General features: G+C 38.9%; 1 protein-coding gene across 1 annotated transcript in view; it reads right to left on the reverse strand.

Moving 5' to 3' along the window:
* The window catches only part of PASD1 (PAS domain containing repressor 1), a 78,490-nt gene that overhangs the window by 37,196 nt on the left and 26,195 nt on the right, over window positions 1–15,099 (reverse strand). The window contains exons 6-7 of the mRNA XM_058291216.1: window positions 11,834–11,973; window positions 9,560–9,642 (exon numbers count right to left, since the gene is read on the reverse strand). Coding sequence (XP_058147199.1) covers window positions 9,560–9,642; window positions 11,834–11,973 — 223 coding nt within the window. The remainder of the gene's footprint in view (window positions 1–9,559; window positions 9,643–11,833; window positions 11,974–15,099) is intronic.

Consider the following 15,099-nt stretch of genomic DNA (forward strand, 5'->3'; position numbering starts at 1 on the left):
TAAGGGGATCAGCATAAGCCAACTATGGGATAACACAGTGGGAAAGTATTCCAGTTAAGGAAATACCTGTGCATAGGCCCAAGGTTGGAAAAGAACTTTCAGAATTCACAGAATAGAGGGGAGGCCAGTGTGGCTGGCGTATGGTAAATAAGTGGAAGTGCAGTAAAAACTGATGTTTGAAAAGTAGATAGGCAGGAGAACATGGATGTCTTATGGACCACAGGAAAGAATTTGAAATTTATACTAAGTAAAATGGGAAATCACTGAAAGTTTCTGAGCATAGAGGGCAAGATCATATTTCAGTTTAAGATCTATTATAGTGACAGGTGAAGAATGAATGGGAGAGGGACAAGAAAAGAAGCAAGCAGGCTGTTTTCCGTAGTCCAGGTGAGAGATGATGGTGGCTTGGATCAAATAAGAGAAAAATCTTATAATCAGCAGAACCTGAAGCCAGGCTCTACCTGTGTGGAAGGGTGACAACAACAGGGCTATCGCTGATGATAAACTGACTTGATGTGGAGTCATTATTCATAATAGCCCTTTTCTCAAACTTCATTTTGTGCCATATTCCTTCTTACCTACCAGAAGGCACAAATTTTAGGGAAAGAATCAAGAAATTTGTTTGGCCATGTTACGTTTGTGATACCTATCCATGGAAAGGTGTAAACTTAGTAGAGAGATTTAACCTGATCAATAATAGTACATAGATGGACATTAAATCCAAGGAGAAATCATCCAAAGAGGCAGAGACAAGAGAGTGGTCTAGCACAAAGCCTTGAAGAATTCCAGCTTTAGGATTCAGGTAGGGGAGGAGGAGCTAGCCAGAGAGGTAGGAGGTAAGAGGTAGGAGAGTGATTGCCAGGAAAGCCAAGAGAAGATTTCAAGAAGGGAACAGTCAATTGTATTAAATTCTTCCAAAAGAAGAACTGCGATAGGGAAAGAGAAGTGACCAGTGGGTTTGGCGACATGGTGTAGTCTTTTGAAGACCTTAGCCCAAAAGTTTCTATAAAATGGTGGAACCAAGTGAAGCTGCTGTGGTCTGTGTAGTGCAGCATCTGAGCAATTAAGAAAAAAAAAGTATTTAACATTTCATAGGAATGTGTAACAGTGAGCTGCGTTGGAGTTCCTATGGTTAAAAGAAGAAGAGCATAACAAATAAGTTGGACTTTAGTTTTGGTAGAGGTATGGGACTGGAGGGTGATAGAAAATAAATATTTCTCAATAAAAGGCAAATGCTGTATGTTGAAGCATTCCTAGTTCTTGAGCAACTTTCAAACTGTGTGAGAACACAGTAAGCTCTCCATAGGTATTATCTGATTTCAAATAACTGTAGTAGAGACAAAAGTATGTTGGAATGAATTTAGGAGCTGTGAAACAGATTTCTAGTTTTAAGACAGAGTGAAACCTGGGAAAAATCACTTTTACTGTGCTTTATTTTGTACCTTTATATAGTGGATGCAAATCAATATTTATTACTTATTTTTCCTTAAGCATGCTGGGAAGGTTAAAAAAGGCAATGGCATTTAACACCACTAAATTGTATAATTCAAAGCGGTTTAAGTGGAAATTTTAGGTTGTAAATATATTACCAGGACAATTTAAAAAAATAACACCACTAAAGAACAGGGCAACATAAAGAGTGAATTCTGATGTGAACTATGGACTATAATACATAGTGTAATTATATTAATATTGGTTCATCAATTTTAACAAATGTACCAAACTAATGCAAAGTGTTAGTAACGGGGAATACTGTGGGAGGGAGCAGTATATGGGAACTCTGTATTTTCTGCATTATTTTTCTGTAAATCTATAATTGCTCTAATTTTTAAAAACAGCAATAGGGGGAATCTCCATTTTAGGAGTCAGAAAATGGAGTTCCAGATGCCAGAGAGACTGGAAAGTGAAAGAGGAAATCCTTGAAAGGAGGAAAACACATAAGGGAAAATCCCCAAATCCTTGGTTATTACTGAAATGTGCACGCATGGGGGATAGTCTAAGAGACCAACTAAAATCTCAATTGAAAGGCCAAAAATAGACACATAGAAATATGCCAAGTGATTTTTGACAAAGATGCAAAAGCAATTCAGTGGAGAAAGGATAGTCTTTTCAACAAATGATATTCAAAATATCAGATATCCGTAAGTACAAAAGACTGAAACTTGTACAAAAATTAACTTAAAATATATCACAGATATAAATTTAAAACCCTGAACTATAAAGCTTTCAGGGTCACACGGGTTTATACATTTGTCAAATCTCATGGAATAATACATTTAAGAGCTGTGCATTTCATTTTATGTAAATTTTATATAAAAATGAACCCTGTGGTGTTGGTTTAGAATTGGAGGTATCAGTATGAACTCGTTTTTGTATTATTTTATATAATAAAAAGCGATATTGAATTCAATTTAGGAGGTGTATTTTTCATAATGACATGAGCTAGAAACCCTAAAACTACTTTCTGGGCATTCTAGACTTGAAAAAGTGAGGAAATACATTGGGGTTCATGGGAGCCAAGAATCTGACTGTTGGAGAAGAGTGTTGGAGAAGCATGGCTATTGGAAGACTAAAATGAAACCTGTGGTGTTGGTCTGGAATTTGAGATATCAGTATGAACTCATGGTTTTTATTATTTATTACTATTATTATTATATACACATGCAAACATACACACAAAGGATCTCACAAAGATCAATGGACAGATATGAAATATACATATATATGTAAACCTATATATATACAGTTATATACATGCCTAAGTGTGTACTTGTATTCTTTTCCTATTTCTAAAAGTACCTAGAAGCAATAACATTTGTGTAGTTGTGAGTCTTGGTAAAGGAGTATACATATGGTAGTTTTGGGCAATATTCAAATGAAAAGGGAAAAAAAAAGGTAATGGCACCAAAGCAAGGGATTGCTCTAGTATAAAAACTGGAAAGGCAAAAATCATTAAGTTAAAAGACAGCTGGATCCTGACCCATTTCTTCAGATGGTTAATACTCAGCCCAACATCTTCATTGCAGGATAACAAATGAATGCCATGAGAAAAAAATCACATAGTTAATTGTCTGAATAGAGAAAGCAGCTGCCAGCATATTTACCCAAAATTACTCTTCATGAAATAGTATAATACTTCAGATAATTTGGCCCAGATTTTTCTAAGCTTTGATATTTATTAGACTCCTTTTCATGAGTCTTTAAACCTTTAGTAATTTATGTGTTGCTTCAATGAGTTTTGAGTACAAACTCTTACATATAGCTTCTCAAAAATATTTTAATGACTAAATTGTTCTTATCAATTCTAAATATGAATTTAGAATATATTAATTCTAAATCAAGTTAATAATTTTATGCTTCTAGATGAACAAAAAATTTGTCATGTAGCTAAAGATGGAATATGGGTTGGCTAGAGGGCACATAAGCACAATGAAATATAAAATCTAAAATCCTGGGAATGTCCCTTCTTCTACATACTTCTTTTGATGTCTTCCATTTTGAAGAACCAAAAGCCCTGTTCATGTCAGAAGGAAGAGTTAAGGGGAAATTGAGAGGTTGGCTCCAAATCTAACAATGACAGCTGTACTGGGATGGGCTTGAGGATTATTTTCCTTGATGACAGGCTGAAAAGCAACAATGCCTTGCCTCATTTGCTAATGCCAGGTGTCAACCTGTGAGCATCTCTCAGGTGGGTATGAGAACATGGAATCATCTGCTTGGAGTTGGGAATTCCACCATGTTCACTCTTGGCAACAGCCCTTTCCTACCCCAAGACATGGATACTTTTCATGGAAAAATTTGTGTGTTAATAGATAAAGGGGGAAAAAAACTATCATAAGGATGGAATTTCAAAATGTGCTGGCTCTAAAGAGCAACAACAAAGAACAACCTTAAATTAATAGAAAAATAATAATGGTATTGATGAATCACTGTACACAGACTTTGGACCATATGCCTTTCCAAACTTAGCCCCTTGCCCTTAATGTCTTTAGAGCTCTGTGTAGAAATAGTAGTTTTAAAATATAAAATGTGAATATAAAATTTAACTTGAATTTGTGACATATTTTACAAGGCTCACAGCTTCTTGGGAACACGTGGCCTGCAAGACCCTATGTGATCTGATCCTCTGTTCCTCTCTGCCCTGCTGGCCCACCACTCATGCCCTGCTCATTCTTCTCTGGTCACACAGGCTTCCTTGCTGTTTCTCGAGCACGCACACTGTGCTCCTGTGTCAGGGACTTTGCATCTGCTCTTCCTTCTGTCTAGAATATTCCCCCCTAAATATCCTCCACTTTCTTCATGTATTAAGTTAAAAGTCCCATTCTTATTGAGACCTTTTCTGGCCACCATAGCTGTGACATTTTGAAGCAGGGTGGATCCCAGAAGATCATATCCTTAGAGCTAAGCCATTCCTATGGGCATGAACGTGTTTTAGGTGAGACCTTTTGATTGGATCACTTCAGTTAAGAAACTTTGATTGGATCACTTCATTGAGCAATGACCAAGGGTGGGTCTTAGTTCTCTTGCTGAAATCCTTTATAAACAGATGAATACAGAAAGAGGGCTATAGAAACAGAAAAATTCCTAGAAACTGAGAGAAGGCCCAGGGAACCAGAAGCTGAAATCAGTGGAACACAGAACCTGACAAGTCACTGAAGCCAGATGCTGGAAGCAAAGAGGCCTTGAGGAGAGGGGAGAGGTGAGTGGACATCACCATGTGCCTGATGGCCCACAGCTGCACATCAGGGAGAAAGCATCGCCTGATGATGCCTTCATTTGGACAATTTCACAGTCTCAGAATTAAGTGTATAAGTTAATAAATCCCCACTGTAAGAGTCAACCCATTTTTGGTATATTGCTTGGCAGACTGTAGCAAACTAAAACAATATATGTTAGGTTGAACCATAGAGAATTGCCAATATTAGACCATTATCAAACTTGGGAAAATGAGAAATTAATATTGTAAAAACTTAAATTTTTACCACACACACGCGCACACACACACAACATGCCCTATTTCCCTTCATTGCTTAATGTTCCCTTGAACCTCATCACCATCTAACCTACCCTTTAGTCTCTATAATCTATTGAAACACACGTAACAGTCAAAGTAAGAGAGCACCTATTGTGGACTTTTGCCTCCAACAGTGGTTAATTTAGGAGAAGGCTACTAAGGATTCTCTTCTCTACCTATCCCATTGTAACTCTCATGTATTCCTCTCTTCACTCTACCTTCAGTGGTCTGAGACAGCAAGACCTTCCACTCCAGTGCATCTTCAGTTTTAATGGAAAATACTCCAGCTGTCAAGTGTCTCTCCTGGAATGAAAGGCTCTGTAAGCCTCAAATCTGAAACATGCAAGGAGGAAGATCTTACATGGAAACAGACCCTTTCCTCTAAACACTTGAAAGCCTCCTCTTTGTGTTTCTTTCAGGAGCATGGATAAAACCTTCAAACATCTTAGCAAAATGCTCCTTAACCTTTTAAAAATATGTGGAATTACAGAGTAAAGGGAAGCATTTTGGTAGCTCTTGGTCCCTATGACTTTGGTACCTTACTGCTTTTTTAACCATCTCTCCAATGGTTTCTTAGTTTCCTAAAGGCTGCCAATGCAATATATCAGAAATGGGTTGGCTCTTTTAGTGGGAATTTATTAGCTTAAAAGCTTACAGTTCTGAAGCTGTGAAAATGTCCAAATCAAGGAATCATCTGAGATGTTGTCTCCACCAAAGGTCTTCTCCTGATGATCATGGACTCCTGCCACGAGGTCAGGCAAAATGGTGGCCAGGCTCTGCTGTCTCCTCCAGGCTCACTTACTCTCTGAGCTCAGCTGTAGGCCAGCAGGCACATGGTTCTTCTTTCCCTTCTCCTTCCCGCCTCATCTCTTTCAGCTTCAGGCTAAAGTGGCTTCTTCTCAACATCTGTGTTCCAGTAATTGCAGCTTCTGGGTTCTTCTCTGTTTCTGCCACTTCTTTCTCTGTGTCTGCTGTTTTTAGTCCTCCGTTTATAAAAGACTACAGTAAGAGGATTAGGATCCACCCTGGGTCCGGCAATCTAATCAAAGGCCCTTAGCTGAAGTGATCTAATCAAAGGTGATCTGATTGAAAAGTCCCTTAACTGAAAGTTACTGGACATTGTATGCCCTCCCATGGCCCACTGGGTGGACTTTGGGAGAGTTTGGGCTATGATGTGGACCACTGATCATGAGGCGCAGTGGTTCTCAGAGATATATTCACCAAATGCAATGAATGTCTCATGATGATGGAGGAGGTTGTTGTTATGGGGGGAGGAGTGGGGTGAGGGGGGTGGGGGTATATGGGGACCTCATATTTTTTGAATGTAACATTAAAAAAATAAAGACAAAAAATTAAAAAAATTTAAAAATTAAAAAATTAAAAAATTAAGTCCATTAAATGAATCTAACCAAAATGTCCCATGGACAATAGGTTTACATGCACAGGAATGGCTTAGCTTAAGAACATAATTTCTGGGGTCCACAAAAGATGCAAACCGGCATGGGTGGTAAAAGAGGAGCCAGAATATCAAAGGTTGTTTAGAGTGGATGCAAACCATGCCCCTGACATGCCACTATCTCTTTTCTTTTTCCTTGTATTTGAAAATGTCACAAAAACAAGGGAACAATCCATGAAAAAACAAGCAATTCTGGTTTGCCCTGATTTATAACAATAATGCTTTATATTTGAAAGGTCTCTCAGCATGGAATGGATTTTCATTTTGATAGAATCGATTAATCATTTACTCCATGAGAAGACATTCATTTCTGCCTTCTGGTGGTCAGGCCGTGTCCTCATCAGGGATGAGGAAGTGACAAGTCCTGCCTTACAGAGCTCAATGTAACGGGCCAGTCAGGTCCACCAACAATCAATTAAATGAGAACTGAGGAGGCTGGGGTCAGAGTTATGGCACAGAGATGGAGGAGAGTGGGGAAAGATATGAAAGGGACAGGAGATTTGGGGAAATTCTTAGTTAAATGCTGTTTTTCCTAAATGTCATTTTTCCATCTTACTTTCTATGCATTAAATAATCCATTGCTTGGTTTTTGAAAGGGTTTTAGTAAAATTTATTAAAGTATAGAATAGATGAATCTATAGTGCATTCATCTACACTTAAGTCGTAATTCCTTACAGTATCAGAAAAGATATGATTTTAAGCCTTAAGAAAAAGTTTTTCTTCTATTCTATGAAGAATGGTGTCATAGATGCATCAGAATATTTTTCCTCCAATTAAAATCTATTTAAAAATAAAATACAAGTGTTTCTGCCCTCTTAACTCTCACTATCTATTTGGTATAATAATCTGCTCATTTTTTACCCAAAATTTATTACCCAAACTTACTAAACAAATCTGTTTTAGGTTGTAAGCAAGAATATGTTTAAGAGATGCACTCCAGGTAAAAAGGGTATGGGTTAGCTGCCATTGTAGCTCAGCCATTCTCCTGGGAGAATAGTTTCTCATGTACACGATGTTAAACATGTTATACCTTATAGCAATCCTCTTCCCCACATTATTAAGTGAAAGTTCTTTTAAGAAAGTAGAGAAACCAACGGAGGAAAAAATTGTGCCTAAAAGGCTGATGTAAGCCCACGGACTACAAGAAAAGTTAGGAGAAAGTGCATTAAGAGAGTTACACGGCTAAAAGTCTTAAGCTTGGCCATTCACACGACCTCATCTCCTATGAACCACAAATATGAAGTCAAATCTTTATAAGGAATTTTAGATTCTGCGGAAATAAATGCAAGCTGGCTATCACATAAATGAGCCAAACAAAGATGGCTCCTGTGTACTGATCCTGTGTGCTCTTTAATCCTTTATAGCATCCTGGGACCATTAGCCCCAAAAGCCCACGAGAACCAAACTCAAATTCTGACAAATCCAATAGCTTTAAAATAGTCTAAAAAAGCAATTTGTAGCCATTTAGACCTGACCAGCTTTGCATACTCTGTGAAACTGCACCCAACATCTGTGAGTCATAGGTAAAATAAAAAGCTGTAGTTGTAAGACCCTAAGTCACTTCTATCCCTCAGAGATCTCTGGCCCAGAGGCTCCCCACTATGCTGACTGAGAGACATCACCATCTAGAGAGGTAAGCTCCCTCCCTGGATTTCCCTCTCTCCCAGGAGTTTCCGTTGCCCTCTTCCCCTTCTGGTGGTCTCTTATACCACAGACTCTGGAGGGTCTCCTGCTGAGAAGGAGTGCCCCTCCCAAGCAACCTATCAAAGTGTCACCCCAATAATTCGCTTATTTTACAATACCGCCATCTAGTGGTTATACCTTTTTTCCTTTACCTATCCCCAAATCCCTCAACTCCTTACACTGGGCAAGTGAATGCTATCAAGATGTAAGCATATATTTCACATTCAACACACAATTACAAGTGAGACATGTTAGCAATAGTTGTAGAACTTCAAAAGCAAAGGGTATATAGGCAGACAGCCAGTGTGAATTTTTCTTTTCATCCCACTTCATTCAAAGGTTCAATGATTCACAGCCATCCACCTCTGGTTCTATTCATTCCTTAGATCCAGACACAGATGAGACTCAGATATATACTGTTTCACTCATTTCTTCACCAGCCTTACTTCTTTAACTTCTCCCACCACTAAACAGTAACAGTGAGCACAGCCTCCATCTATCTCCTCTCACCACCAGACCACACAGGTACCCCCACTTCGATCACCAGAAACCTCCTGAAAAGTCTTATTTCCTAATTTTATTTTGCTAGATATTATCTGCATGAAGTGCACATCCTTAATGTATTACACTATTATTTGCTTGGAAGGACATGTATACTGTGAGTTAGAAGGAAAATGTAACCCCTATTTCTAATACTGTACCCCATACATTGTACAATGTACAATATCATGGCCTACTGCATACAGACATATTCATCAATGAGTTTATCAAGTGTTAAATAGCTAGATAATTAGCATTATAAATAGTTTCTTTTTTTGCAGAAATCCTTGGTGGATTGTTAAATAGGTGTTAGGGCTTTAGTGATACTTGGGAAAACTGATTGCTGTTTTCCTATGGATTAGAAATGTATTTTATTGTCTCATTTAAAATAATGGAATATAGGCTTCAAGTTCTCTAAAATTTTGTTAGCAAACAAATTTTGAGGAAAACATTAGATTCACAAAAGGGGGGACATCTGTTTGATTAACAGCTATCCACAATTTATACTCGCTCTTCCACCATTTGTGAATGTCGAAACTTTATCTTTACTCACAAGGGAAAAAAGGAATCAAGTGCTATACTGAAACTTATTATCTCAACTTGAAAATTATTAAATGTGTGTGTCAGTTAAGTTTGTTCTACTTATTGCTTTAAACAAATAAAAGCCAATCACCTGTGTTTTATATTCAGTTAGAAAATATGAATTATAATAGCTGGGAAAAGTAGCTCAGACTAATTAGAGGTTACTCTTCTAGATTCACTTGGATTTTTAAAATTTTTCTTCAATGTTATTTCTCTTGTTTTAGTTCTGTTTAATAAAACTGTCTTCTAGGTATCCATTACTCATGTCAACACTATCCTCTCACCCGTGATCCTCTGATTCATGTTCCTCATCTGAATTTTCTCTCACTGTAACGTCTTGACTTTCATCCTTCCCAGAGCAAAGTTCCTGCAGAAAAATTGGCATACTTAGATACTTAAAATATATTTACATAGTAAAAACATCTGCCATTGTTACAGCATGTAGTAATTTTCAAAGTATTCTCATATCCAATATCACAACTAATTTTTGTATTGATGTTAGAAAGGCACACGATTTTATAGATGTGAAAATTGAGGCTTATAGAGATATAATGATTTCACCCAAGACATATCCGGGAGAAGAATTTTAAAAAGTTTGAACCTTAAGTTCCCTGCTCTTCCCAAAATGCTACAATGTCACACTGTAAAAAAAAAATTCTTCCTCCAAAAAGCCCTCTATTCTCACAATATTTGTACTCAAAAATTCTACTAAAATGGAACAAGAGTCCTAGAAACCCAGAGACAAACTGTATGAGATCACCAATAGAACTCCTCAAGCCATGGTGTGGACTACTGTGAGGGTGGTGGGACTCACATCAGCTGAGGAAGGAGACATTGGGAGTGATCTCCAAGAGAGGATATCTACCTTCTCACGGCAAAAATGAAAGCTCAAATCCCAGTGTGCTGCCAGGAAGGAATAATGAATGGGCAATTAGACAATTCAACCTCTTTCAACTGCTTTTCTCTACGCCACCTTTCTCACTAACTTAAATTTGGGGAAATGATAACATATATCACTATTCTAAAATTTAAAATATAAAGACTCCCTTCACAGTCTCTGAAATGTGGTCATATAAAAGCCTGAGCACAGGTAGGTGCTGTCTCATTTACTGCTTACAACAACCCTGAAAAGAGGTACCTTTATCACCATTTATAGATAAAGAAACTGGAGATAAAAGATTTATTTATGTGACTTGGCCAAGCTCTTGCAGCTAGTAAATGATGAGAAAGGATTTGAACCCAGGTGGTCTGGATCCAGAGGCTTCCCTTGTAAGTTAAAAGGGTTGGATGTGTTGGATGTCACAATGTCATCATCATATTAGCATGACTCAAATGGAGCTCTTCCTCCTCCCCTCTACCCATTGTTCAATCCACACTGTCAGTCTTACTCAAGTGGGTTAACAGTACCTCCATTCACTGAATGGCTCAGGTTAAAAATCTTGGAGACATGCTTGAGTCTTTTCTCTCCTTTCTCCCAGAGACATACAACTCATAAGCAAGGACTTTGGGTTCTGTGTCCAAGTATATACCAGTTCTGTATCTTTGATCTCCATCACTACAATCATGGTGCAAGCCCCTATCATCTCTCATATTGGTCCTCTAGCTTCCATTCTTGTTCCCCTGTAGTCCATTTCCTACTCGAAAGCCAGACTGACTCATGCCACCCTCCTGTTTCCTACTGCCCTTGGAATAAAACCCAAACTTATTACTGTGGATCCCCAATGTTCTGCATAATCTGGGCCCCTGCCTACCTCTCAGATCTTATCTTCCACTATTCCTTCCTGCATCCACCTTATTCTAATATGGCTTTCTTGGTTCCTTGGAACTCTCCAGACTAGTTATACCTCAGGGCTTTTAAAACTGCTGAACCCTGTACCAGGATATTTTCTTCCCTTCTTTTCTAGGTTGGCACCTAATCGTCATTAGGTAGGGTCTGGGGGGAGTCTCTGCTCAAAATAGACCATCAGAGAGACCATTTCTGACTCACCCCTGCCAGTTAGTAACATGCTATTCTGTTTTATCATCTCCATGGTATTTGTCAACAGCTGCCAGAGACTTAGTTGTTGTCTATTGTCTAATATGGTCCCAGCACCTAGCACAGTGCCTGGCACATAGTAGGTGATTATTATATAAGTTACCAAGTGAATAAATCAAGCCTGAACTGATCGGATGGGTTCTACACACTGACTTTCCTTTTTGGAAACAGAATCTGTGAGTGCAAGTATTAAGAGAACAGTCAGGGAACAAAAGCAGCCAGTCACCTAGTGGAAAGAGAGATTCTTCCAAACTCAAAAGGCCTGTCTTTATCCACTTGCCAAAATGCTAGCTTCTTTTAACATGTTCCCAGCACCTGTATACTATTTTATATTTTATCAAAACCACCTGTACCTGCCCTTGTGCAGCTCTTCCAGGTGTGCCTAAATCTCCACTGAGATGCTAAGCCTTCTGAAATGCAGACACACGTATCAGGGGCTTAAGCAATGCTATCCAGTGGCTGTGAGGTGAAAAGGGACATGGCCTTCAAAGGAAGCCCACATCGCCACCCACAGGATACTCACCCATAGGATCTCAGACCTGAGAATACTAACAGTCCCAATGAGATAATACTGTTCCTCCAAAGGCAGTAGGGGAAGATTTGTAGCAGGGTATCCAGCACGGAGGCGTCTGTAGGAGTTGCCACCAAAAAGCACTAAAGGTTCTAAGGGAGACAAAGACACACACGTGATAATCTAACAGAGAAGTGGACCAGTTAAACAAGAAGACAGGCACCTGCCTATCAGCATGCTGCTTGCCAGCCCATCCTCACTTTTCAAAAATCTGAGCCACGGGATTTTCCTTGTCTTCCTGACTTTCCAGTCACGCTCCCCGCCCTGCTCCCCACCCCCACAATATGTAGAAGTCATTACTGAGAACAACTGTTATTGTTGCAAGCTATGGGTGGTTTTCAGTTTTGTGTTATTGTTACCCTGTGGATGGACTATTTTTCAGTCTCTATGAGAAATTTAGTTCCTCTTTTATTAAAAGCTAATGGAGGGAAGCAGATGTGGCTCAACAGATAGAGCATCTGCCTACCACATGGGAGGTCCAGGGTTCAAACCCAGGGCCTCCTGACCCGTGTGATGAGCTGTCCCATGCACAGTGCTGATGCACATAAGGAGTGCCGTGACACATGGGGTGTCCCCTGCATGGGGGAGCTCCACACACAAGGAGTGCACCCCATAAGGAGAACCGCCCCTTGCAAAAAAAGTGCAGCCTGCCCAGGAGTGGCACTGCACATGCGGAGAGCTGACGCAGCAAATGATGCAACAAAAAGAGACACAGATTCCTGGTGCCGTTGACAAGAATATAAGTGGACACAGAAGAGCACACAGCAAATGGACACAGAGAGCAGACAACTGGGCGGGGCGGGCGGAAAGGGGAGAGAAATAAAAAATAAATCTTTAAAAGAAAAAAAGCTAATGGATATTAAATGTGTGTGTGGGTAATTTGTGTGTGTAAGTAGTCAGGTAAGATTTTTAAAAGTGCCTGACCTTTAATTTCCAAGAAACTTGAGAAATATGCCAGCCAACCATTATGTGGGCTAATTTGCATTTTATTTATTCATTCATTCATCTGTTCTATTTTTAGGCCTCAGTGGCAGAGAAATGAGTTAATTATACACTTAGTTCATGGCACACTATGAAAAGCCCTCACTCTCATTTATTTTTTTCCCTGTCCATCAATTCCCTGCCTCCTTATCCACAGGCAACCTACTGTAGTGCAACATATTTGATACATACATGCATCCCTGTAAAATATGTGGTCTGATTTATGTATACGTGTTTATAATTTACACATGTGGCACTGTTACTTTTTCCAAACAAAACTATGGTTTGATGATATAACCATGCTGTGGTACGTAGATGTAGGGTCTGTTGCTTGAACTACTGCAAAGTACTCCAGGTTGTATATTTACCAAATTTTACTTATCCGTTTCACTAATAATGCACTCCTAGGTTACCTTCAACCCCCTACTACCACAAACAATACCATGACAGATCACATGCCCCCTTAGAAAGAGATCTTTCCACAAGTCCACCTCTGGTATATTTCCAGACAGTGTTGAGCTTGTTGGGTCATAAGATAATCAACATACTTAAGTTCACTGAGCACTGCTGATCTGTTTTTCAGGATGGCTTCATTAGTTTCAATTCCTCTCAGCACTGCATTAGATCGTTCATTTCTCACATCCTCACCAATATTCGGTATTACTCATGTTTCTAAATTTTCCCATTCCCATGAATGTGCAGTGTCATCTCATTGTTTTATTAATTTTTCATTTTTTGCTTGCTAGGGAGTTTGAGCATCTTTTCATATATCTGTTAGCTATTTGGCCTTCACCTGCTTGTGAAATGCTCATTCATATATTCTTTCCCATATTTCCATTGGATTTCCTATCTTTTACTTAATAATTTGCATGAGTACATTAAATATCAATCCCTTGATGATTTCAGGCACTGGAAATATTTTTATTAGGGTCTTTCTTCTATTAGTTAAATTTGTCCATAGTTCCACGCAAATCCTTAATTTTCTATGTAAAAATCTGTCCTTTTTTTTGCCTCATGTTTTGTTTTCTGGCTCAATTCTCCAATAATTTTTTCCAAATGATTTCATAGATTTAAATTTCATATTTATGTAATAAATCCTTCCTGGAGATCACTTGTGGTCCTTTTACCAGAACATAACATCTTCTTTCGGTCCCTTGTGATTTTTCTTTTACTTTTAATTCTATTTTATCTGATACAATTGCTACCATGGACTTATTTCATTTTTGGTTTATATTTTCCTGGTAAGTATTTTTCAGACATTTGTTTTCATCTTTCTCTATCCTTTCCTTTTAAGGGTCTATCAGTAGAAACCACTTCTGGATCTTGGATTGGTTTTTAACAAATCTGAAAGTTTTTGTCTTTTGATTACTGAGTTTACCCACTTGTATTTACTGCAATCACTATTATATTAGGTCTATTTCTGTCATCTTATCCTGATTTTCTATTTATGTTACTAAAAAGTCTTTATTCTTACTTGGTATTTAAATGACAGTTTAACTGGAGTTAACTCCTGGGTTCAAAATTCTTTTCCTTCAGTACCTTATTTTTCCTTCCCCTTTTACCTCCAGTGTTACTGTTGACAAGTCTGGTGCCAGTCTGATACTTATTTCTTCCAATGTTTTATTCTTTATTAGTTTTCTATTTCTACTGGCAGCTGTAAACAACACACAATTATTATCTCCCAGTTTCCCTGGGTCATGGGTCCCAGGCACAGCTTAGCTGGGTCATCTGCTCAGAGTCCCACAAGGTAATGACCAAGCTGTTGTTCAGACTGCCTTCTCTTCTGTCCATAAGTCTCAATAAAGCTTATGCCTGATTAAATGCCAGGTGTGTTCATTGGTCTTGAGGCCTCAAAAATTCATGCCCTTCAGGAGTTGGGTTGTAACATTTGGCAAGCCAGGCGGGAGTCCAAAGGACCACCAGCAGTAGTGGGCATGGGCTCAGGGTAAGGATATTCCACAGGGAAATCCCAGGTTGGCCTTTAACATCCATGTGGGGAGGGGTGGCTGCCCTCCTGCATGAGTGGGGACCACCAAGAGAATATGGGATCACCCACTTGCTTGATTGTGGTGGAACTCCATGTGAGAACAGGGACACCCCGGAAACACTGATGAGAATAGCAGTTAACTGAGATATGGAAAACCTTCTGGCAGCAACTCTGCAAACCCACTGCTACCTGGATGGTGAAACTGTGGGCTAGTGGGGACGGACAGGATTAGTTTCGTTGCTGAAGAAGT

Source organism: Dasypus novemcinctus, chromosome X (genome assembly GCF_030445035.2).
Source record: "Dasypus novemcinctus isolate mDasNov1 chromosome X, mDasNov1.1.hap2, whole genome shotgun sequence".
Classification (NCBI taxonomy): domain Eukaryota; kingdom Metazoa; phylum Chordata; class Mammalia; order Cingulata; family Dasypodidae; genus Dasypus; species Dasypus novemcinctus.